The sequence below is a fragment of the Pempheris klunzingeri genome, chromosome 6, assembly GCF_042242105.1.
Source record: "Pempheris klunzingeri isolate RE-2024b chromosome 6, fPemKlu1.hap1, whole genome shotgun sequence".
Taxonomy (NCBI): domain Eukaryota; kingdom Metazoa; phylum Chordata; class Actinopteri; order Acropomatiformes; family Pempheridae; genus Pempheris; species Pempheris klunzingeri.
Genome location: NC_092017.1, coordinates 12,167,549 through 12,192,018, shown reverse-complemented (window position 1 = coordinate 12,192,018; position 24,470 = coordinate 12,167,549). Strand labels below are relative to the sequence as shown.

At 40.0% G+C, this 24,470-nt stretch overlaps 1 protein-coding gene across 1 annotated transcript; it reads right to left on the bottom strand.

Annotated features, from left to right (window-relative positions):
* Positions 1-4,616: 4,616 nt before the first annotated feature.
* st6galnac5b (ST6 (alpha-N-acetyl-neuraminyl-2,3-beta-galactosyl-1,3)-N-acetylgalactosaminide alpha-2,6-sialyltransferase 5b) lies at positions 4,617-18,497 on the bottom strand. The gene is made up of 5 exons (XM_070831850.1): positions 18,483-18,497; positions 17,724-17,933; positions 8,472-8,881; positions 6,969-7,076; positions 4,617-4,860 (listed from the first exon to the last, which is right to left on the bottom strand). The coding sequence occupies exons 1-5, from the start codon at positions 18,495-18,497 to the stop codon at positions 4,617-4,619; spliced, it is 987 nt and encodes a 328-aa protein (XP_070687951.1).
* Between the last annotated feature and the right edge of the window lie 5,973 nt (positions 18,498-24,470).

Genomic DNA, 24,470 nt, shown 5'->3' with positions numbered 1-24,470 from the left:
TATTTAAATGGCACATTTGTTTAAAGTTCAGGAAACTTAACACACAAAGTAAAATGTCAATCTAGTAAACCTGGTAAAAAAAGAGAAATATTTTCAGCGGTGTTTAAATACCTTTAATCAGATAGTTGTAGCATGTATTATCATACTTGCTTATTATAACTGTTATTGCGCAGGTAGTGATTTTAAACTGAACAGGTTCTCATCAGTCACCTTTGTTCACCTTATAGATACAAATAAAAAAAAAACAGCAGCACCATTAAACCCTTAAGGCCAAACGACAACACTGAAACATCTAGTCTGTTTCTAAACCATACATTGTGTTTTAAATGGTTGTACTTGTTGTACTGTTGCACATTTTTAAATTCTATTCATATGTTACACTTCTATCATACACATCAAAAACAGGATTTTGTGGTCCGTGGTTTTAGGTGGTGGAGCCTGAACAGAAATGTTGAGGCACATGAAGCCACCAGGTGTCAGTACAGACTCACGACACACAGTTCTGTATTTACATAAAAAAAAGGTTCATCTTAAGCACTTTTAATGGATTCTGAGTATATAAAAAAAAAAGATTTAGTAAAAGTTTGAGATTACTTGGTGATATGTTAGGAATCAGAGAGAGCTCATTCATGAATTCTTATCTCTAAAACATTTTGGCTCCACAGGATGGTGGTATTTTGCAGGCTTGCTGATAAGGCTTCACAATTACGTTACAACAGGCTGCTATCATGAACAGGGCACATCTGTAGCTCTGGCAGCCGCTGTGCTTATCAACAGCAGGTATGTGGTTACAGTATGTGTGATATGTGCCGCAAATCAAAATTGATGCTGAGGACACGAGAGTGTGAGTTTATCTTGCTGCTCTATTCACAGAGATGTCACAGCCGAACACATATGTGGATGTTTAGGAGTATCAAACACACAGGACTGGAACATTGGTGGGTGAAATTAGGAATAAGGATACAGGTTTAGATTTATTTTTGAACAGAAATACAAGAATTTCTTGTGTTTTGCACGGTTCCCGGTGGTGTTTAAGAATAATCAGCCCGAAAACTGCTGCAACGTCACAGTCTGCGAGCCAAAGTGTTAATTAGAGTTGCATAAATACCAAAACAGTGAATCATATCTTATTATACCACATTGTGTCGTTTAACTGTTTTGTTCTTGTTTTTGTCACCACATCTGATTGTTTTTGCCTTATTGTAAAGTTTGTTTTGTCATACATCAAATGCTGCCGAAAAACAAAAAAAAAGGGATCTGGCAAAATTCAAGGGATTCATTCAGAACTTTCAAATGCACTTCACTGAATACTACTGTACATTGAGTGTTATAATAGTCTAAAAATGGTAATGTAAGGCACATTTATTTACACCGTAGTGAATTGTGAAACCACTATTTGATATCAGTTGGAAATGTGGAAACAGGTCTCACACACAGTTTTATATATATAGAGGCTGAAGCTAGAAGGGCTTAAGGGAATAGTTCAACATTTTCAGAAATTTCTTTTGAGAAGTTTCTTGCTGAGAGATAGATGAGGAGATTGGTGCCACTATCATATTTGTACCGTGAATGTGTGTCTGTGATGTATTTTAATTTAGCTTATCTTAGCTTAGCAGGTTAGCTGTTTCCCCATTTCCAATCTTTATGCTAAGCTAAGCTAACAGGCCGCTGACTCTAACTTTGTAATTGTTGTACAGACTTGAGAGTGTTATAAATCTTCTCATCTAACTCTCAGCATATATCCCTACATGTATATCCCTAAATGTTGAACTGTTCTTTTAAATAGATTCTGGTCAATTTAAATAACCTTTGCCAACTCTGAAACTGAAATTGATAACATTTATGCATAAATATACAAATACAAAAATTCTTATCACAGATAGATCTCAATTTCTCAAAGTGCCAGTGACTCCAAGCACCTCAGCATCATTATTTGCCTCCTTGGGGCCATGAAAATGATGATCTTGCCTCGAGCATGCATTTAAGACAGAGACGGCAGGCTCATTTGCAGCCGACCTGTCCTTTGAAGCTTTTAAAATACAACCATTCTACCTGAAGCACCAGTAATTGGTGTGCAGAGCACATGGCGCAGATCTCAGGAGCAGCCAGTGCACTTAGCATGACACTCTGGCACTGCATGAGCTTTTCTCAGAGCACCTGATTCCATTAAGATTCCACCTGAGTGCGGGTGCTTGTGGTAAAACCCTAATGAACACATGAACAGGCAGCAGTCAATGTCTTTTTTGCAGCCCCCCCTGTAGGACGCCACATCTTGAAATCTGCTAAAGTCTTGCCGCTCCCCTCACCCTGGAGATCCGTTTGGATAGCACAGTATAATGCTTTGCTGACGACCAGTTCCCCCTTAGTGTGCTGAAGAGGCTGAGACAGAAGCCTGTAGGTCAGGACTGAAAAGGCTGCTTGGGACACTTCTTTGATGTAACCATTTGCATCAGTGTAACAGTGGCTGACTTGCTCCGTAGTGGAGTGGTGGATGCCTTTGAGGGCTTGTTCTGACATTTGGCTTTATTAACAGGACAAATCATGGCCTTGAGTATCAGACACATGGGGGGGCCATCTGTTACACAGCAAGAGGACAAAATAATATCTTATCAACAAACCCCTTTAATCCAGACTGAGTCTAGATATGATTTAGGAGGATTACATTTCTCACTTCACTTTCACTTCTTTTTTATATCTGTTTTAATGCTCTTGTTTGTTTTTAAATAATGTATGTTTAAATTTGCTTTTATGTTCTCGTTTTGCTAATATGTAAAGCACTTTGAGTTGCCTTGTTGCGGAAATGTGCTATACAAATAAATTTGCCTTGCCTTGCCTTGCCTTACAATCACATTTTTACATTTATTTTTAATTTTCAAAGTTGCTCAGTGTTGCTGAGCTGAATTTTGCTGACTTGAGTGATCGATATTTGTTTAGTATTTCTTATTCTGTGTTTTTTTTGCCAGGCACTTTCCAGGCAGACCTGTCACCAGGATTTTAGCAATACTGATGTCAAGAGTCTAAAAGACCCGACTGATGGACAAAACATTGTACATTTAATTTCCACAGGTGATGGTCTGAATACTGCTTAAAGCTGCCTCAGGAGTATAAATCTGCTGCAGAAATTTTACATTCCTTTTTTAATTACGCTTTTTATCTGCAAATGGAAAGACAGATTTGTCCATAAATTCCAATTTAGATGCCAGTTGTCCAAGATGTCAGTAGTTATCAGCAACAATGGACCATATGCTCTCGTCATAAGACTCTTTAAATCATTGCTCAACATTATTGTTTGATGTGCTCTTAAATATTTGTGACAAAACTAGCACTGAGGCGATTAGTCGATTAATTGGCTAATCAAAAAAGGCAAACATTCACTGGTTTCAGCTTCATCAGTGTTGCTCTTCTCTGTCCTATATCATTGTAAACTGAATAACGTTGGATTTTGTCCAAACAAGACACATGAAGGCCTTACTCTGTGCGCTCTGAAAAAGTGTAAAGGGTATTTTTTTTTTTTTTTTACATTTTTCTGACATTAATCGACAAAATGATTGATTGAGTCATTAAAAAAGTAATCCATCATCAAGGAATCAGTTGCATTGATCATGAAAATAACATTAATTGCAACCCTAAACAAAACATTTTATGGCAATATTTGGTGATACCTGCAGAGCATTACTTCACATCATCATATGAAGGCTGCCCACCCTCAGTTACACAATAGATCAAGGAGGTCATGATGCATTTTTATGTATTACTAAAGAATGTAATTATGTCTGGTTTCTTCAGTGATTTTGTGGATAATCTGTCCTTTACAGGAAGCTGATAAAGTCACAAATATGGCAACAACATGTGTATATATGTGTATACTGTATACTAGTGTTTTTCTGCTTGATTGTGCAGTTTCAGATTCACCTAAATCCTTGAACTTACTGCGCTATACTCCTAAATGTTTGTTATATAAGGGTGCCTACTGCAATGTGACAGGCTTGTTCTGTCATTAAAATGTACAGTATTAATGGTTGTATATTACAACTAAATATAGGGTGTCCTTTTTTCTGTGTTGTCATTGTTGTTTATATTGTGAATATTGTATTGGTGAAAGGGATAAATGTATAAATAAATGACTGCCCCAATCAGCTTCGAAAGAACACTATGCTTAATTTATGTGTGAAACTTCTCCTCAGGTCATTAAAACTGCCAAACTCCCAGACATAATGAGGCCGTGACCTCAGTGTCCCCATTGAATCTGTATTCAGTTTAAATTAATGAAAATCACTGCAGTTATTGCAGTGGCATACTGCCTTGCTGTCTGTCTCCTCTGACAGCTCGAGCGTTATTAAAGCAGCTAAAAAACACACTTGAGCCAGCCTCCATGGCTTTGATTCCAGTATGAAATTCATCCTATTATAGCTACACTTCCAAAACATTGTTGAGGCTTTGTGCTGCTATTATGCAATGATCCCATTCTGCCAAGCTGCTTAGGCAGTAGGCTAACAGCCACAACAGTTGCTTGTTCTGTCCTACTGCTGTCTCATGCATTCATATCAGCCAGAGAGGGAATCTGCATGCTGGAAACTGTCCACACACATATTCCACTCTGCTGGGAATAGTGACTCTCAGGATCCAGCTGGAGCTGGAAAGTACGAGCTGTTGCTGCTGGTGAGGACAGCAGCGGGCTTCCAGTCTGGCTGGTAAAACTGGATGTTGAGGGTTCGAGCCCAGTTTGCAAAGACCGTCTTCTCCGTGATGAAGCGGTGGTGGCTTCCCCGTCGGCTCCTCTCGTGGGAGAGATACATGGAGCACTCGTCGGGCCCCGAGGGCTCATAGTAATGATACGGCACGGAGGGATGGGAGGTGGATCTACACCGGAGCCGAGGAGAGGAGCAAAAGCATGAAAAGACATGAAAGTCAAAGTGTGAGGGAGGGATGTGGAAATAGAGTGGGGATAATTATGAGATGGGGGTGGGGGGAGAGGGGGGAGGAAGCGAGTCACAGTGGGGAAGAAAATGGAGACGGGAACAAAGAAAAACAGAGAGATCAGAAGAATCTGGGCTCAAAGATGTGTTCATTATGCATCATCTTATTCTTCTGATACTCACAGTCACAACAAGCTCAGTGGAAGAATCAACCACATGAGAGTCAATTCAATTTGGACTGAATTTCTCTATGAATATCCAACTGTCCTATGTTCATGTGAGGGCAACATTAGCCAAATTATTCTTCTATCTCCAGTGAATCTGAATGTTAAACAGGCACATTTTACAGTTGTGCTTTGTATTTTAAACCTTTCAGAGAAACACATGATTTTTACAGTCAAATGTCAAGAAGAACATTTTCCAGTGGCACTGAAATCACAGTCATTTTACCAGCCTGACTGCATGGCAATACTCCTGACGTTGTCACTGTGGGGAGTAAATGTTATATTGTCATTACAAGATGGGGACAGCATTAAAGATGTACTAGACAAGGATTTTATGTAGAAACACATCCATGTTGTCAGTACACAAATCACAGCTGCAGCACAAAAGAGCGTCTCATCCGTTTCATGCACTGTTTGCGCCGCCTGCTCAGACAGGAAGTCAAACCGAAAACTTATGGCCTGAGGACAGGGTACGAGTCTGAGATGTATAATTTAACAGGATGTTGCAGAGAGCGACTATTCAAAAGTGTTTGGGCATTATGTTAAAACTTTGGTGTTTTTCCAAAAAATGCATAAATTGCAAAAAAAAAAAAAGTGTTAAAGCATTATTATTATTTACTATTATTTGGTTGATTCAGTGTGTGGAGGTTTCCTGGTATATTTTGTCCCTATATCAGTCTTACTTTTTTGCCATTTGTTAAAAAATAGTACATGAAATTGAGCATTATATTGAAGGTTCTTTATCTCTAATAATAATTAACAAGGTCAGATCATATTTTTTCTTTTCCTTAAAACTTCTGATGCCTTCAAATGAAAGTCATGAGGTCTGACCTGAAAAGTCAAGGACACAATGTTTTTGGCGTTGAGGTAATTAAGTCATGTGAACACTGTTACTAGGAAACCGACAATTAAAACAGACTTTGCCTTGTTTATTTTTCAAAGACCTTGATGGTTTTGTGTTTTCTGCATTTCATTGTCACATATAATTTATATTAAAAAAAAGAAGCTTTCACGGGCTCCAAAACATTACCATACATCACCACTCTCATTGTGTCTCTTTGTTGAACATTCAAATGGACTTGTGAAGGCACAGATAAGACGACACAATATGACTGCTAATTAGCAGTGAGGAGTAATCGGCTCATAGACTGGATGATAATGGCTGGAGTGGGATCTACTCCAACTCTTATGGCTGAGTGCTATGCTGTCACTTGAAGTATATTGTACTTTATGTAACCTTGCATTACATGATAAGCTTTAGCAAATGCTTATATGTGTGATATGTTTTATAATTTCATGCATTTTAGTATGTTTTTTTGTATTTCAGGTTCTATTTTTGTACATGTACATTGAAGTTGACAAATTTCCCTACAGGGATGATAAAGATAAGGCTGCTGTTAGCAATATTTTCATATCACCAATGAATCAAATGACTGTGTATGTGAAAGGTGTAGCTTGTAGAGATGAACCCACAGAGAATTATCACCATAGTTACCTTCTGCTTTCGGAAACTTTGTAGCATCTTTCAGCTTATTGCCTTGTTTTTTTTTCTCAGCTTGTTTCCATTGCCCCCAAGTGGCCATAAAATCATTAAATGCAGGTGTAAAGATGACATTGTTGAGGATAAAGTAGAAAGATGTGTTAAACTTAAATAAATGAGTAATCATTTGTTATAATCATCTGTTTGGTTTGTTTGGTTTGAAATGACAGACTAGCCTGCTTAGCAAATTCAAATGCCATTAAGTATTGGTAGTTTGGTATTTGTAGCTTTCTACTTGTGTGCAAAATTGCTCAGCACCCTCATACTTTAGAAATAATCTGATCCTACCTGCAGAAATCAGGAGGCACCATGCCATACACGTTGATCCTTTCACACAGCTCCAGGGCTATGGCCATGGTGAACCAGCCGGTACTCAGCCAGGAGTTGGAGCTCTTCCTGGACAAAAGACAAGGGAAGATCACCATTTTTACTACATCCAGAATCGCCCAGTGTAAAATATTAGTAGTGCTGACTGCTTCCAAAAGACTTACTGATCAAATGTGACAAGATTAAAGCTGTGAACATTTTATTTTAGATTTCAACTGATCAATCATCTTTTCAAAGATAAATACAGATGAAGGCTAGTAGACTGTAGATGAAAGACTGTCTTTGTTTCTATGCCTTGTACACAAATATAAATGAATATCAATGAGTCGACTTTGCTTACACGAAAGCTGAAGTAATTGGATTCACCATTCGAATGCAAAGTCCTCTTATCTTCCTGAGGGCCTGTTCACATGCAAATGAATTTATGACTAGCCGAATCAATGTTATCTATGTTGTTTTGAAAGATCGTATTCAGTTAGACATTTGAATGCAGTACAGGTACTAGTGCCATGTATGAAAATGTAACGTAACTTTCATGTGTCAAAGGCAAGAAAACGTGCATCTGTTTCATATTCAGTATACAAATGAATCAATTAGCCTGGTGGTCTTAATACATCAAAATCCTGTTTGGTATGCAACACATACGTCATATTTACAGTATGTTGATAAAAATTGTTCTGCTTGCATAGCATGTACATGTTACATTTACAATGTACTGAAAATGTATGTGATGTCCTGTTGTCTTTGCAATGCATAAGTTGTGTGTTTAAGTCTTTGCATCAAAACCATGAAAATCCTGATATTATACATATTTATGTATTATTCTAAAGATCCTATTGCTGCCAAGCAGAGCTGCAGGACGAGGGTAAGCAGAATCTGTTAGGACTCCTTATCTTCACTGCTTATTGATTCGATGCAACATTTGGATCTTTCATGTAAGTCTCATTTATCTGTGCTCTATTTTCTGTGTTATCTAAGCCATCGTTTCTGTTTTCACTTTCAGTAAATAATTTGTGAGTCCCCACTAAAAGATACTGATTCATGCTTATTCACCACATTGTTTTCTGTTCTCGATAACTGTGGAAACTTAACACTTGTGGCGAAATCCGAATGACACTGAAGTGAAATGTGTTTCTTTCTGATGTTCAGCCACTTCTGGAAATGCCTTAATACATACATACGGAATACTTTTCAATACTAAGCCTAAGCCTGGTATTAGTGGGACAACTGTTAACCCAGCATGAATTAAATCCCTTCAAATCCTTTCAGACATAACAGACTAGTTTTAATCTATATCCTGTTAATAATGATTTGAGTGTTTAGAGCTCTTCTTTTGTGAGCAAGTCATAAGCTGAAGACTTTTTTTTTGGTTTTGCTTCTCTTTTGGTTTTTTTTTTCGTGCACACAGATTTACTGTTTGTCTCAGTTAGGTCACACCATAGCAAACTGATTCTGTACATTTACCTATCAATCCCTGTTTCCTTTTTGAATAGTTCATCAAATTTCAGCATCTTGATCCGTGAAATGATGTAGATTTTAAGTTTAGGCAGTAGCTGGTTTAACAGCCTGAGGTTGTTGTAAACGTGGCCTTTTCCGTCCCGTCTCATGCAGCTGCTGGGTCCCCAGAAGATGAACACTGTGTCTTGGCTCGCGTTAAGCAGCTCCTGTCGGCTCCGTAGCACCCTCTGCAGGCTGGAGTGGGCTATAACACGCAAGCTTGTGCGTCGGCCAACATCCTGCTGATAGCCTATGCTCGGAGCATCATTCATACGGATTACACACTCAGACCGGTCGATTTCTGTGCCTCTCTTGCTCTGAATTAGTTGTCCGGAGCTGGTCACCAGGGCACAAGTTCTGCAGTGCATCTTCAGAGGCTGCAGAGCAAAAGATTTGTTTTAATCCAGAGTATAAATTCATTAAGGCATTATAAAGATTACAGTATATGGCATTTGAGAATGCATCAAGTCTATTCCAATTATTCTAACATGATGTTTACCATGTTCACCATCTAAGTTAATTGTGTTAGCATTCTAACATTTGCTAATTAGCACTAAATGCAAAGTACAACCGAGGCTTTTCATCACCAGTTGTTGAGCAAAAGAAAAGGTCAGTCACCAAGATCTAATAGATTGACACTGTCATCCATAGATCCGTATTGTGGCTAATAAGCAGCAAAATGATAAAGTTGCAACAGGGAGGGATAAACCTGCAATCAGTAGCCATCAAGGTCAAGTCAAAGTCAAGTCAAATCCTTGGCTTGACCATAGAATTATGGCTGCCAAGAGATAAAAACATAGTGCCCAAAAGAGTTCAGTCTGTACAACAGCACATGTAGACATGACACAAGCTTTAAAAAAAAGCATCTCTGATAATGTAGCCCAAACTTTGGGATTTAATTCCAGACCCTTTAGATTTGTATTCACAGGTTAATGTAGTTTTTCACCGAGCACATATTCTAACTAAATAGAATCTGAATAAAGTGTAACTGTCACAGATCTGAGCAGCCAGACTGGTAATGGGCTGTTCTGACAGGTATTCCTATTATTCAAATGCGCTGCAGATTATGGTAGTTGACAGTAGAGCAGAGGCCAGTCTGTACATAACTTGGATTTTGTAGGAATATCATGAATACACATTAGACAGTATATTCATCCTGTCAAACAGAGCATCAGAGCCATGTTCTCCTCCATGAAACAAGGAATGCATATGCAGATGTGGTCAGAAATTGCTCTCATATACAAAATCCAGATCACTCATGTATGTAAGCTTTGTAAATGTCATATGTATTGCACAGCCGTTGAATTGGTTTGCATTATTTCGACCGTGTGTTCATGCCGACCAGGTTTTCAAAGTTGAAAAAGGTGAGCTGGGATTGAATGATCTGACAGAAGAAACCCAGAGACCCCTCACATGAATTATTCCCAACCTTAATAGAGAGCTACATTGGCATTCTGAACTGTGCTCTGAGCTTCACACTCCATCAGGTTCAGAGGTGGGGATGTGTGTGTTCGTCTACGCATGTGTGTGTGCACATACATACAGGTGTTATTACCAGCGCCTCAGGCTGTGCTGCTCCCACTGCTATATTTATAATACTCTCCCATAATCTCTGTGACCCCGCACTGAATGAATGCCTAGTGTGTGTGTGTGTGTGTGTGTGGGTGGGTGGTCTTGAATGACCTCTTTGTGAAGAACTCGATGTGGCTGCAGATATGTAACACAATCACATTTTTATGACAAGAGTCTGCAACTGTCTAAAGTGTCTGGATTCAAAACCAGTAGTAATCCCCTCTATACACGCACAATCACAGTCTCTTTGCATTGAGGAACAAGTATTTCCATTCCCCAACGCGCTGCCCAACACAAACCATTTTCCGTCTGAGCGTGTTTGCACTCTCTGTAAGAAGACCCCTTCCCTCAGTAACAGGTAGGCTGGAGCAAATTACGCGCTTCACTGCACAAACACACCCTCCCTGCCATAGCAGGGGAAAAAAATCACAGTCCTCAAAGCTATTTCTTCGTCTACATACAACAGAGCGAGAGCACTTCCCCCTCAGCACTGTCCAAACAATTACTCCCCAGAAACTTTTAATCACTTTGAAAGTCAGGGAATGTGTTGAACTGGTAAAAGGCAATTGAAGGTTGCATAGCCGGTGTGTTGTAGCTTGAAGAGACTGTGAAATAATAAAAGTGTCCTTGACGGTGATGCTGAAGCTCCAGTGCCAGCTTCTGACAGCTTGACTATGCTGAGAAATAGCCACTTTTAGAGCTCGTATCCCATTGAGAAGGGCTTTCAGATTCAGATGAAGAATGTTTCTGATGGCAGACAGCTGATGATACAACCTGCAGGTTATTGAATGAATTAATGAATACATGGGTGTTATGTATTGGATATTACATGCAGATATTTTTTACTCATAATTAGCCTTCAATTAACACAGTGGTCCTTTCATTTGAGAACCAACTAGCACTTGGACACTTGCTGACTCCCACACACACACTGAGTTTGCACTCCATCATGAGGACATAGGGCTGTCTACTTAAATGAATAATGCACAACCTCGTAACCAATACGTTTTCCTTGATAAACAAGATCCAACGAGGCGACAGCATCAGCCTTACAAGGCTGAGTGAACTCTGATGTTATGGCAACTGGATTAAAAAGAGTCTTTGGTGAGACTCCCGGTGTCATGGCGACGTTAAAACATCTCCACATGTGCTTTTTGAATGTGTTTGTGCAGCCCAGCCAACTGAATGATACACTGGCTGCGACATTTTGCTTTAACTCTTTTTTCTAGTTAAGGCATTGGTGTTCATACTTTCATGGTATTTACACTGAACTCTAATCATACTTTAATATGTGCACTTTGTATAACTTGATATAAAAGCAATGATTCACAGTTCATTTAGTATTTGGTTCCTTTTGATTAGAATGCCAGTTTCATTTTATCTGGTCCCTGATTCGACTGATTCTGGATGGATAACATGCAAACATGTTTCCGTGCTTCATTATTATAGGTTTGTATGCTACTGTATGTCTTAGACAATAGGATGATGGTAACTGCACTGTCCCATCCTACATTACAGATTTGCTGCTGTAGTTTTATTGATCTCTCTAGCATTCCCTTACAAATCTCTGTAGATACTGCAGTTGAGCTACCAGCCCTGTCATATTGCATAGGCCTAAAATCCGATCACAATTTAGAAAATACTATGGCCCACGAAGTCCTTTGATAATGGCTGCCATATTGTCCAGCTATCCCTTATTCCAGCTTTGATAGGCGTGGCCTTTGGGACCTGACATGGAAAATTGGATTCAATTTTAAATAAGGATTTGCATGTATGTGGAGTTTGTGTGATTAGCAATAAAGCATCATTTATCTTGCACTCAGTTTTATTGATAGCAAGTTTCATCCAAACACAATGCAATGCCTTTCCACACAGCGAGAATCTAATTTACCATGAGAGCAAACTTAAAAGAATATGTGGACACCTTTTACAGTGGGGCAAAAAAGTATTTAGTCAGCCACCAATTGTGGAAGTTCTCCCACTTAAAAAGATGAGAGAGGCCTGTAATTTTCATCATAGGTACACTTCAACTATGAGAGACAGAATGGGGGGAAAGAATCCAGGAAATCACATTGTACACACATTTTAATGAATTAATTGGTAAATTCCTCGGTAAAATAAGTATTTGGTCACCTACAAACAAGCAAGATTTCTGGCTCTCACAGACCTGTAACTTCTTCTTTAAGAGGCTCCTCTGTCCTCCACTCGTTACCTGTATTAATGGCACCTGTTTGAACTCGTTATCAGTATAAAAGACACCTGTCCACAACCTCAAACAGTCACACTCCAAACTCCACTATGGCCAAGACCAAAGAGCTGTCAAAGGACACCAGAAACAAAATTGTAGACCTGCACCAGGCTGGGAAGACTGAATCTGCAATAGGTAAGCAGCTTGGTGTGAAGAAATCAACTGTGGGAGCAATTATTAGAAAATGGAAGACATACAAGATCACTGATAATCTCCCTCGATCTGGGGCTCCACGCAAGATCTCACCCCATGGGGTCAAAATGATCACAAGAACGGTGAGCAAAAATCCCAGAACCACACGGGGGGACCTAGTGAATGACCTGCAGAGAGCTGGGACCAAAGTAACAAAGGCTACCATCGGTAACACACTACGCCGCCAGGGACTCAAATCCTGCAGTGCCAGACGTGTCCCCCTGCTTAAGCCAGTACATGTCCAGGCCCGTCTGAAGTTTGCTAGAGAGCATTTGGATGATCCAGAAGAGGATTGGGAGAATGTCATATGGTCAGATGAAACCAAAATAGAACTTTTTGGTAAAAACGTGTTTGGAGGAGAAAGAATGCTGAGTTGCATCCAAAGAACACCATACCTACTGTGAAGCATGGGGGTGGAAACATCATGCTTTGGGGCTGTTTTTCTGCAAAGGGACCAGGATGACTGATCCGTATAAAGGAGAGAATGAATGGGGCCATGTATATACCACTATAATTTGCAAATAAATTCTTTAAAAATCAGACAATGTGATTTTCTGGATTTTTTTTTTCTCATTCTGTCTCTCATAGTTGAAGTGTACCTATAATGAAAATTACAGGCCTCTCTCATCTTTTTAAGTGGGAGAACTTGCACAATTGGTGGCTGACTAAATACTTTTTTGCCCCACAGTATATCCTATTTTTCCATTGGATAAAAAGTTGCTAATAGAGCGCTGTAAGTTGTATCAGCATATTAATTTTCATGTATTCATGTAATTTCTTTGTTTTTGTTTAACATTGCATTTCCTACACTTTATTACTTATATGTTTGTTGTTGTAGGCTGTAGGGGAGGGAGGGGCAGGCTTTGTGAGTGGGTTGTGTTTCAGAAGGCAGACATATTGTTTACTGTATTGAGCTTTTTTCCTTGTGCATTTGTTGTGTATCTTTGGGCATTTTTTTGTTTATAACTTGGAAAATTCAATAAGGAGAGTGTGTAAAAAAAAGAGTGCAGTGGCGTTCAGAGCAGCAAAAGAGGAAGAAGAAGCACTTAGGGGAATGTCTCTGGTCCTAGTCCCAGTCAATTACTGCCCACATACTGACTCATCAGTATGATCCTGTTTATATGCTTCCCAGGGGCACCAAGGATCATAATTGCCTTCAGCGCAAACCCTATCAGTTAGCCTCTAATATTGCATCAGTGCCTCCAATCCTCCAGTCTCTGCCTGCATCCCAGAGAGTTGTTATTAAAGAACAAAAAGGCCCTATTGTTATTGTTAAGCATGGATTTAAAGGATATGGCTGGCATTACTCAATAAGTTTCTTATTGTCAACAAACAAATCTCTAGAGTTGTCCCAATGAAGTGATGAAGTGTCCTACATCTCAGTTTACTTATAGAATAAGCTACTGATCGTCTTTTGTAGGGAGAGTAGTGAATGAGTGAAATAATAATTTCAAAGTGGATTAAGTGGCACCTGCTGTGTGGTGCGCGGGCTTAATGATCGGCGCCACTTTCATTTCTCAGAGACCAATTAATTACAACCAAATCCTCCTGACAGTTGAGATCTCATTAAACTCCTCCTGGTGACACACATTCAAGTTGCTCTGTTCTCAATCTGAGGGAATGAAGTCGAGATAAAAGGTGCCTGTTTCTTTCTGTTTCTTCATCTAGTCGACCTGAGACAGAGAGAATTGGGTGGATGCATGTTAGCAGCACATCAGATCTGATCGCAGTGCGAGCTCAGTCGAGATACAGAGAAGGCATTTTAACACCGGGTGCAAATGCAAAGAACAGTGGATCGGATGTCATTGTCCAGATAATGGATCCAGATACAAATCATATGTTACTACCAGGTGTAAAGGGGCCTTAAAGTATATGAGAGAGAAAATCTGGCCCGTGTAATGTCACTCTGAGGATGACACCTGATAATGTAATCTCAAACCTTACTTTGAGTGGAATTTATTTACATACCCTGCATATAATTCATAGTAAAGCTGCACATTAACAAACCTGTTGAATAAGACTTTAATTGTGTGTTAGAAAGAGGTTTCTGTAGTTAGGAGAATTTTTGCATAACTGACTCTGTAATGACATCTATTTCTCCCAGGCTGCCTGCGTTAAAGGCTGTCAGAGCACATAAAGGTATTGCCCATAATAAGTAGGCACACCACAAACTGGCATAAACGCTCAACCCACATTCATGATCTCACACAGGCTTTGTGGCTAGAGCGCATAAAGGCCAATGCAGATTGATTCTGCTGACAGCTCTTCAAAGGTCAACATCTCTTTAACTGGCATCAGCAAAACATCAGAGAGGGAGAGAAGATGGGCAGCAAAGCAGAAGAACGGCTGTCTATTTAAGGTGTTCAAACTCAAATATGTTTGTGTGTGTGTGTGTATTTGAAAGAGTCTATTCAACTCTGCAGCTCTAATTACTGTGGCTTGTCAGAGAAAAGAAATACATAGTACAGTAGGATGTCTCACAAAAAGCTGCAGACATTGCAGAAGGCAGACAGAGAAACATAAAGAACAGACTCTGAGGAAATTCTTCAAAATATCCCAAATAAATGTTCACTATGACTTTGAAGACAGATCTCACAGTATATTGATTTCTGGGTTGCTAACACTGCTATTTCGCTGCTGTTTTCATATCACCATTAAGCACCGAAAGGACTAAATAAAAGCCAAACGTCTACCTTTTAACCCTCAGCTACATGAAGCAGCACGGTTTTAGTGATTAATGTGTGCTGGGTGTTTTGCACCTCCTTGGGTGAGACATAAAGGAGCGAAGCAGCCACAGCTAACCACCCACCTTAGTGAAATCACAGCCCATGCAAGCAAGATATGCACATAAGTTAACACAAGCCATAAACAGGGTCCAGCAGGTACATTGGGTAGAGCTCTCCATACATTTTCAAGCATCCTTGGGTTTGATGAGGACATAAAACTTTAATACATCTGAGCATTTGCATGGGGTTTTCTGCATGCATGCACCAGCGAAAATGTGTGTGTAACCTTGTATGTGTGTGCGCTTGGGCCAAAGCCAAGATTCCCTCCAGCAGCAGCAGCAGCAGCAGCAGCAGCAGACCTCAGATGGCCCCAAAGGGAACCGTACAGACTGATCCACCCACTCCTCAGATCCTACAGCAGGTCTGCTCTCGTTAGTCATTCCCCCAGCTCTGTCTGAGGGTGCTGTAGCAGCAGCAGAGCAAGAAGCTCCCATGGGAGCGGAACCAGAGTGACACTAAGCAGTATGAAAATGTCACAGTGTGGATCCATCATGAATCAGCCGTCTGCCAGGAGGAGGTGGACAGCCAGGAAAGACTGTGAATAATAAAGTGCTTCCACTGCAAAAAAAAAAACCCTCTGAAAATTGAATCAGATGCCTCTTATTTCTCTTAAGAATCTGTGAATCTGTGTTTCTTTTTTATTGATTGTTAAAGGACTCTGGCGAGGGATACAACATCTCAGAGGAGCCCTGAACTTAGAGTCTGGCTAAGACAAGACACACAGCCAATGAGGTAACCAATACCCTTTTCCTTCCAAACCCTCCTCTACGCAGTGCTGCCTGAGCAACGTGATGTCTTTTCCACTCTGCTATGCTTCGCCGCGTATCTTTCTCACTGAAGGGAGACATTACGCTGTCTGAATGATCTATCTACCTGAATGAGCTGTCTGTAACACTGTGCTGGGTCTGAATGATAGGCCGCTGCTTTACAATAACACTGACTGTGGCGCTTACATGACCAAGACATTTCAGCGGTGATGTCTTGAGTAGGCGCTCTAGAAGAAACTCATCCTGTTTTAAGTGCTTTTGTCTGTAAATATTTCATGGTGGACACATTAATTATGAATCAAGAAGCGAAGTAAACTACAGAAAGAATTTAGAGATAGTACCATCACAGGAAATTCAGCTTTTGAGTTTAACGTTTAAGAGATTAATTGATATTACTCAAGCCTTACAGGGGGCAACAAAGCTGAAATAACCTCCAAATTTACTGTGAAGCTTTTGCTCATTAACAGAAATTACTACACAATTGCAACTGCCACATTTAGAGAACTTCACTGTTATTGCAAAAGCAGTGCACTGCCTTAAGAACATAAAAATGAAATACGACAATAATCAATGTATTACACTAACTGAAAAAACCTGAACATCGGATTCAGCCGTGTGGATGGCTAATGATATAATGTCATACACAAGTCAAACATGCAAAGAAGGATTTTTCAGTTCTCCCTGGCAGCACTCAAAGCTTCAAAAAGCCATTTTCAGTGCATACCTGATCTCTACCTTCACACTCCAGTCTCTCTGCTTTACCTGGATGACAGCAGAATACAGATTAGGTGCACTTTGTATTGCATATGTACAAAAGTGCCACAGCAACTGATGTTTTCACAGGCTAGGTACTCCACACATATGTCAGAAATACATCAGACCCAAAACATGTCCAGATGCACTGGGTGAGTTCAAATCCCTTGAACACAGTTAAAGGCACTGCTGTCATGTTAGAGGACCGTGTGTAATGCAGTGACTGAATCGGTGTATCGAGCAAAACATGTCAGACGAACATCCCCGGCAATATAAGGTGACAATTCTACTCCTCTTTGTGTTGTTTTTCCTCTCAGTTTGGTAATACAAAGTCTCATGTGCTGCTTGTCACTCACGTCTCCACAGTTGGCTTCCACGTGCTTCCTCCAAAATGTTTAAAAGTCACCAGCCTCTTTTCACCTGCCAGTAATGCCGCTACCCCGAATCCCACTCTCATCTCCATGCAGGCGCCTGATGCACTGACCAGAACCTGATCCCTCCTCCCAAACGCCACCACTACTTTAGTTGGAACGCACACTACCAAGCTGAGGTATAACCAGCATCTCTCTGGTGGAGGCTGAATGTTGTAGCCTCATGCCATCAACACCTTCCTGCATCTTATATCTCTTTGGAAGTTCAAGAGATTTTGTTTCTTACTTTTCAAAAAAAGAAAAATGGCATCCAAGCATAATGGCATAGGCTCTGTTCAATAAAACAAGTGATCATACAGATCTTCTTCTTCTATGCATTAGTTTGCACTTGTGTGCTGAAATAGCACAAATACTTAAATGTTTCAAACAAACAAGAACCGGTTGCAACATCATCATTGTGTTTGATCATTGTGTATGAAATTGGGTAAGCAGACAGATTGTCTCACAGCGCACAGATGGTGCATATTTACCTTATGATCCATGACACCTGTGTACCCCTCAAGTGTTGATTTTGGGAGTCTGTGCGGTCTCTCCGTCTTTGTGCTGGATGGACCATCTGAACGGTGGGATGATAATGGTGAAGCAGGCGAGGGGTGTGATCTGTCGCCAGAGCTGCTGTTGTACACCAACATAAAACTGGTAACCATGGTGACGAGGATGATGCCGCTAACCCCTTTGCACTGTAGAGATGAGATGTAAGACAGAAGTTCAAATAGATCATAAAAGCGACATGGAGTCAGAGCTTTGGATTTAGAAAAATCAGCTTCAGGAGAAGAAATGCATTCTTTTTGGTCAAGAATTCACCGCTGATTAAATGTCAGCTTCCAAAGCAGACACACAATTATAACAGCTGTTCTCTCCTGCCACGCTGCCCATGAAATGTCAGCTGTGCCACTCAAATGCGCTCAACATGCTCTGTCAACAGGGTGACAAACAGGGGAAGAGTGGTGCAGAAATACCTGAATTTAAGCATGTTTTATGATTACTTCTCCTTCTGCAGAAAACAATAACAATCCTTACTCTCCATTGGGATTATCTTTGTGGAATAAAATCAAATTAAGGTACTGCTAAAGATGAAAATAAAATACAAAGTGCAGTTAGGTCACAGCAGACTAAACAATGACAGCTCAGGATGTAACTCTCTTCTGAGCGGCAAAAACACTGAAGCTCCCCCTCCCACCCAAAGGAACATTACAGTGATATTTCCTGCAGGTCTCATTCATAATTACCACTCTTATCTTCATCTTCATTTCCCCCGTTTTCCACCCGCAGCACGAGCCTTCATTCTAACGGGGCTAAAGCTCTCTCACAGAGTGTTGGGACTCCTCAGCATGCAACACTGGAGCGGCAGCATCAGTGGGATCAGCTCGCAGTGAAAGAAAACGACGCTCCACTACTCTTTTCCCATGCTCTCCTCCACAGGGACGCCCTCAGTCAACACTGTGCTCCTCATGGTCCTAAACCACTCCACTTCCCGGCTTACCTCGGTTTCAGGCTTCACTGGGGCTTCGGGAGATGGTGATTACATTCATTCAAATGTGTGTTTGTAGAGACATAATTACACATTTGTATGTATCTGTATATAAGTTCAATAATATGTTCCTTTACAATTAAATTCTTAAATTGATGGTCAGTATTCTCAACACAGTGTGTGAAACAGCTCCATTTTAATTGCTTTCATTTAGCATAACAAATATTTTCAAATTTGTGTGACGCATTCAAGTGCAGATGAATGTTTTCTAAAGAAATGTATTATTCTCAGACGTGTTAAGCAGTTTGCTCATTGTGTAAATGTTAGCATCCAAAAATCTTAGTCTACCCAAACATCAAAACCTTTCAAACATTTAACTTTCAGCATGAAGTCCATCCTCGCATTTTAATGCGACCCAACCCTTGATGTTGTATAGGAAATGTTTTGCTGGTCACAGCTGTTTTTAATGAAGTTATTTTTCCCATCATACACTCCCATTTTTCAATCCATTTGAGGATTTCTGTTCTTCGTGGAGGTGACAGGTGTGTAGTCTTCATCCTCATGGCCTTATGCCTTTTGTAGGTCAGATGAAGTCATGCGCTGCACAGTATAAATAGGTGTTACAGTTGCATTTAAAGGCAGAGCCCTGCATAGCTGGAGAAACTAGCAAGAGTAGCTAGATTTCAAAAGTATCTAATAGAAAATATCCCACTCTCTCCCTTCGCATGAGCGTGCTGCCTGACCATAGACTGTGTAAAAGAAGTGGAAGTAGCTTCCAAGTCTATGAGTTTATGGCCGCCAGTTTCAAGTCTTCTTCAATACAGCATGATGTTTATTTAGTAAATAAAAAAAAAGATGATAAATTAGTGTATGCAGTGGCTGTCTTTTTGGAATAAACCTCACTTCTGGCTCCAAAAAACCAAGATGGTGACACCCATGAAGCCAAACTCAAGGCTACAAAATGGTATCTACCGCCTGACTGACATTACTGCTGGAGGATGAGTAAACGACAGTGATGAGAAAAGCGTCCACCGCCTGTGTGTCCCTCATTCGTTCTGTACACAACCCCTGACTGACAGCCTCTCTTAGTTTATGAATCTCTGTTAAATGCTGTGGCAGTGGCTGTCTTGATTCTTTGGTTCTGTGGGTGCATGCTTCATGCTGGTAACTCTAGTCTAAATTCTTATCTGTTTTGAAATTTCATTGCACGAAGATGAAAGTTATGATAAGATCACTATAGTTCTCCAATGGTGAATGATACAGAATATACTGACAACTATTCCTGGTACAGTGTATCACCATTTTTTGTATCATTCAAGTAGATTTTAGGACATCCCATTTAAGGACAGGAAAACTATTTAACTTATTTGTCACGCCAACTTGAGCAGCTCAAGCTCCTCATGGGAGACAGATTAGCTGGAGGCTGTAATCTAGTTAGGAGGAGCAGGGAAATGGGGAATGAGCCTTTTTATAGACGCCCTCTGAGCTGGCATCACAGTGTTCATGTGTTGTTCTAGTCATTCCTCAGCAAGCCTCACTTCACAAACGGAAACCTGTCTGTTGCCTTTGTTGGAATTGATAAGTAATTTATCTGAAAACCAATACATCTGTCCGTGGGCAGACCAGATGCTGTAAGGAAAATCAGGATAGCCTACTTGAAAGCTACAGAGGGAACAGCATGTCTTCCCAAATTCAAACAACTGCCTTTCTAGATTAATTGGCTTTTTATGTGAAAACTAGATACAGTGTTTCATGCAGAATATTATGTTATACAAGATGACACAAGATATAATGATACAATGTGATATCAAGCAAGCAAACTAATATGGAACAGGTTACAGTGATTCAAACATAATATAATATAATATAATTATAGTTTCTGTGAAAATACTGGAAATAAAGGAACATCACTCTTTGATAGAACTTCTCATGGCTCCAACACATGTGATGAAGGGTCTCCAGTCAGCTGTGCTTAATTATAGTGCCGCAAGCCAAAAAAGGTTGGCAACCCCTTTCGGAATATATATAATATCACCATAAAAGAAGGTTATTTAAATGGAAGTAATGAATGTCTCTTGCTACATAGGAAGGGTTTCAAAATTAAAGAGTCAAAAATACAGTTTAAGACACACACTGTACATTGGGAGAGTTACAGGAAAACAATGATACAAACATAGAAATAAATTTCACTCAACTCACGAGGGGAAAAAACCCCAAAATCCTGACATAAAACGAAATTTTAATTGATTTTTAAACCAGGAATTGAATTTCCATGTGGCAAAAAAAAAAAAACAGATCCCCAGCTACATTAGTGTAACCGTTCTGAAGTCTGAGAGTCCTGTGCACAATGTTTTATGTCTTTTATTTAGCCTCTCCAACAGCTAAAACCGTTATCTACTGATCTGAGCGCTCTGAAATAGAAGCTATTAAGGAGCCAGGTCATTTGTTGGTTTGACAGCGATCAATACAATTTTAAACTCAGTCCTACATATAGATGGACGCTAGTGTGAGGTAGCTAAAATAGAGATAATATACAATCATTTCTTTGAGCTCTTGTTACAGTAAAAGCCAGCTATTGAAGAGATCTTGTCGGAATATTGATTATTTCCAAAAGATCTGCTGTATGAAATATTCACACCTTTGTTTTTTTAATGACTTTTCCCCTGTTTCAGTCTCTCTACTGCTTTCTTTGGCACCATATGGCCAGATCACTACTAGAATTATTGTAATCACCAAACTATGTGTGTCACTGTGGAGCAGTGCCTCATAATGCACCTCATCATTGTGAATTCAGAGGATTAGGTGGCTGGCAGTCTATGTGTTTTGATTAGAAGTGTCCCTGAGGACTCATATGGATCTCAAAACATCACCCCCACACACACACACACACACGCACACAAGGGCAAAGAAAATGTCTGTGGAACACAACCTTTTTTAATTAACTCGAACCTCCTATTCAGTGAGCCACCAGGGGACTGTCTGTCTGTGCAGAGCCAAATACATGTGTGAAAGAATCTGCTCTGTTTGCACCCACTTGCTGTGCCAAAAGCAACAGTTTGTTTGATCTCATTATATTGTCCCCAACCTGAAGAGTGGGATATGTCTTCATTCTCTTTGCAAATTGTCTCTACTAACAGACAGATCATCAGCTGGCATCCCTACCAATCACAGATGCAATTTACTGTTACCCAATGTGCAATATATACATTTCTCTGAATTGCATTTATCCAGTTGATTGAAAAAAAAACACATCCAATCACCTGGTGCTCTCTGTATCTCTGCTGCTCATTAATGCAGTGATGCTACAGCTGTACAACGCTACTGAATCACTTCCCTTAAGGTGGGACTTGGGGGATTTCAATTTTTAGGGAGTCAGCAGGGGTGATTGCAACTGCAGCAATTGTAACCGCTGAATGAAAAAGAAAAAGGGTTATTGTGTTGAGAGCATCTCCGTCTGCCTCTGATTATATATATATATAAAAAAAATCTAAATCCAAACTGCAGAAGGACAACTGTTGCAGAGAAATGAATTACTTTTTGTTTTGGAAAGTGGAAAAAGGCTGCATACCAAAACAGGCACAAAATTTGTTGTGCACTCTCTTGATTATGTAATTAGCAAGCTGTTGGCATCCATCATTTTCACAGAATGACAAGCAGATTGGCTGGCAACTCAAGACAATTCATTTATTGTTAGAGGGGGACACAGTTCACCTATGGAAATGTCATTGTTCTTGTGCAATGGTGATTAGTGAATCTTCCCACTGCTGGCAAAGAACACATACTTTGCTTGACCTTGTAATGCGTGAACAACGTAATTCTGTATGGCTTAGCTCTGTTCATTAAAAAACAGAAATGTGTTGGAAAACAGGACATAGGTAGAGAGATAACAAGTTCCTCAATTATATCAATCTTTGTGTTCTTGTGGGTATGTTTCCAACTGAGCTATAAAAAACTAGGGTCCATCTGGCAGTCGTACCAATCTATTTATAGCATCAAAACCCAACTGAGTCAGACATCGATAAACAGAAATTCCCTGAAAAACAGGACTGCAAAACAATTTGTTAAATTTCTGCCCACCATACTATGTTTTCTTCCTCGTTCCTCCTTCCTCCTTCCTCCTATGATGTGCTGCTGTTTCCCAGTCTTTTGTATCAGTGGGTCTCTGTAGGATGTAGATCTGTAGGAGCAGTTCTAGGTTGAAAACCACTGGCCTGGATCTGTGCCACCGAGACAAATTGTTCTACATTTACTGTATAACATGTATTGCACTTGGCAATAACGTGATTCAGGTTCTCCCTGTGCACCACTGGCAGTGATCCTGCCACATCAACATATGATCTGTCCTGGGGAAGTCAATCCCTTCTTAATGACTGGCCTTTGGCAACCAGAGCTCTTGTTACTTTCATGCGCGGAGCACTAAAGGAGAAATCCCTTTTTAGATGTCAGTGTGTAATACTAATTACTTGCCCTGTGTCTAATCCAATCTTACATTAAATTCATGAAATATTAATGTTTTAGACATTCTACCATTAAGAAGGAATAATGTTTGGCGATGGGCAATTATTATTCAGGTAACATCCAGGCTGAATGCCTTTGGCTGCAGCTGTCACAGATAAAACATGATTCTTTCACAATTTTACTTTGTTAATATTGTATGAATATCTCTCCCTGCATCCCCTGGGATCTCCCCGTTACTCTGCATGATTTCCAGTCTCTGCTGCCACTTCATGGTCATAGACACTATGACCTACTCTCAAAACCCATAACCATTGTGTGTCTGTGTGAGAGTGCAAATATGGAAAACACATAATGATGTGTTGTACATAAGCATGATTTAGTTCTCTATTTAGTATTTTTTAGTATTTTTTGGGGGGGGGGTTTAATACTTTTACTCCATTTCGAATGGGCAATGTTGTACCTTTTCCTCTACTACATTTGATTATGGATTAATAATGGATGAAATAATGGATTTAGAGGCCCTAGATACACTCTATGTAATTTTTTTCTTCTTGTAATTCAAAGCCACATACACCTTTTACTTCTATGTGTGTGATGACCTGCATTGACTTATTGCATTCTGCAGGCCCTTACCTTAACCATCACATTTTAGCCCAGCCCTTACCCCACTTAAACCTAATACCTAACCTTAAGTCTGGTGTGTGTCCCAGAAAATTACCCCCCCCCCCCTCTCATTAATTGACATATCTCCAACCCTGTTGTTAGTATTGTTTGGATGGGAGACATTACACCTTTTATCATTATAAATTCTGTCGTGACTGATGTGAGAAGGGCTATAGGGATACAGGAGAAGGACTCAAATGCAGATGACTTAAGCAGAGCTGATGTCATTCAGTTATTTAATTGCACCAATGGAGGTACAAAGGCTTATAGAGTAGCAGGTAAGGCTCAAAACCAGGAATGCGTTCCAACAGGCAAACAAGTCTTAACAGGGGCAGGAAAGAAATCCAAAATCAAGATCATGAAGAGGTTCATAGTAACATGGATCTGAGCTGGTATATACTGTATATTGAGTGGTTGAAGAGGGAATAAGATGTAGGTGAGGAGGTGATCAGGGTGGGGTCAGTCAAATGCAGAGCAGATGAGGGAAGTGGGAGCAGGTGTGTAGATGGGTTGGGTTGTCAGGTTTTCAAAGGAAAGAAAATCCTTGAGGATGGTAGGTCTGAGTGGAAGGAGGAATACGTGGAAACGTCCATGTGGTTGTACAGGACCTTTATGTTTAAGTGTT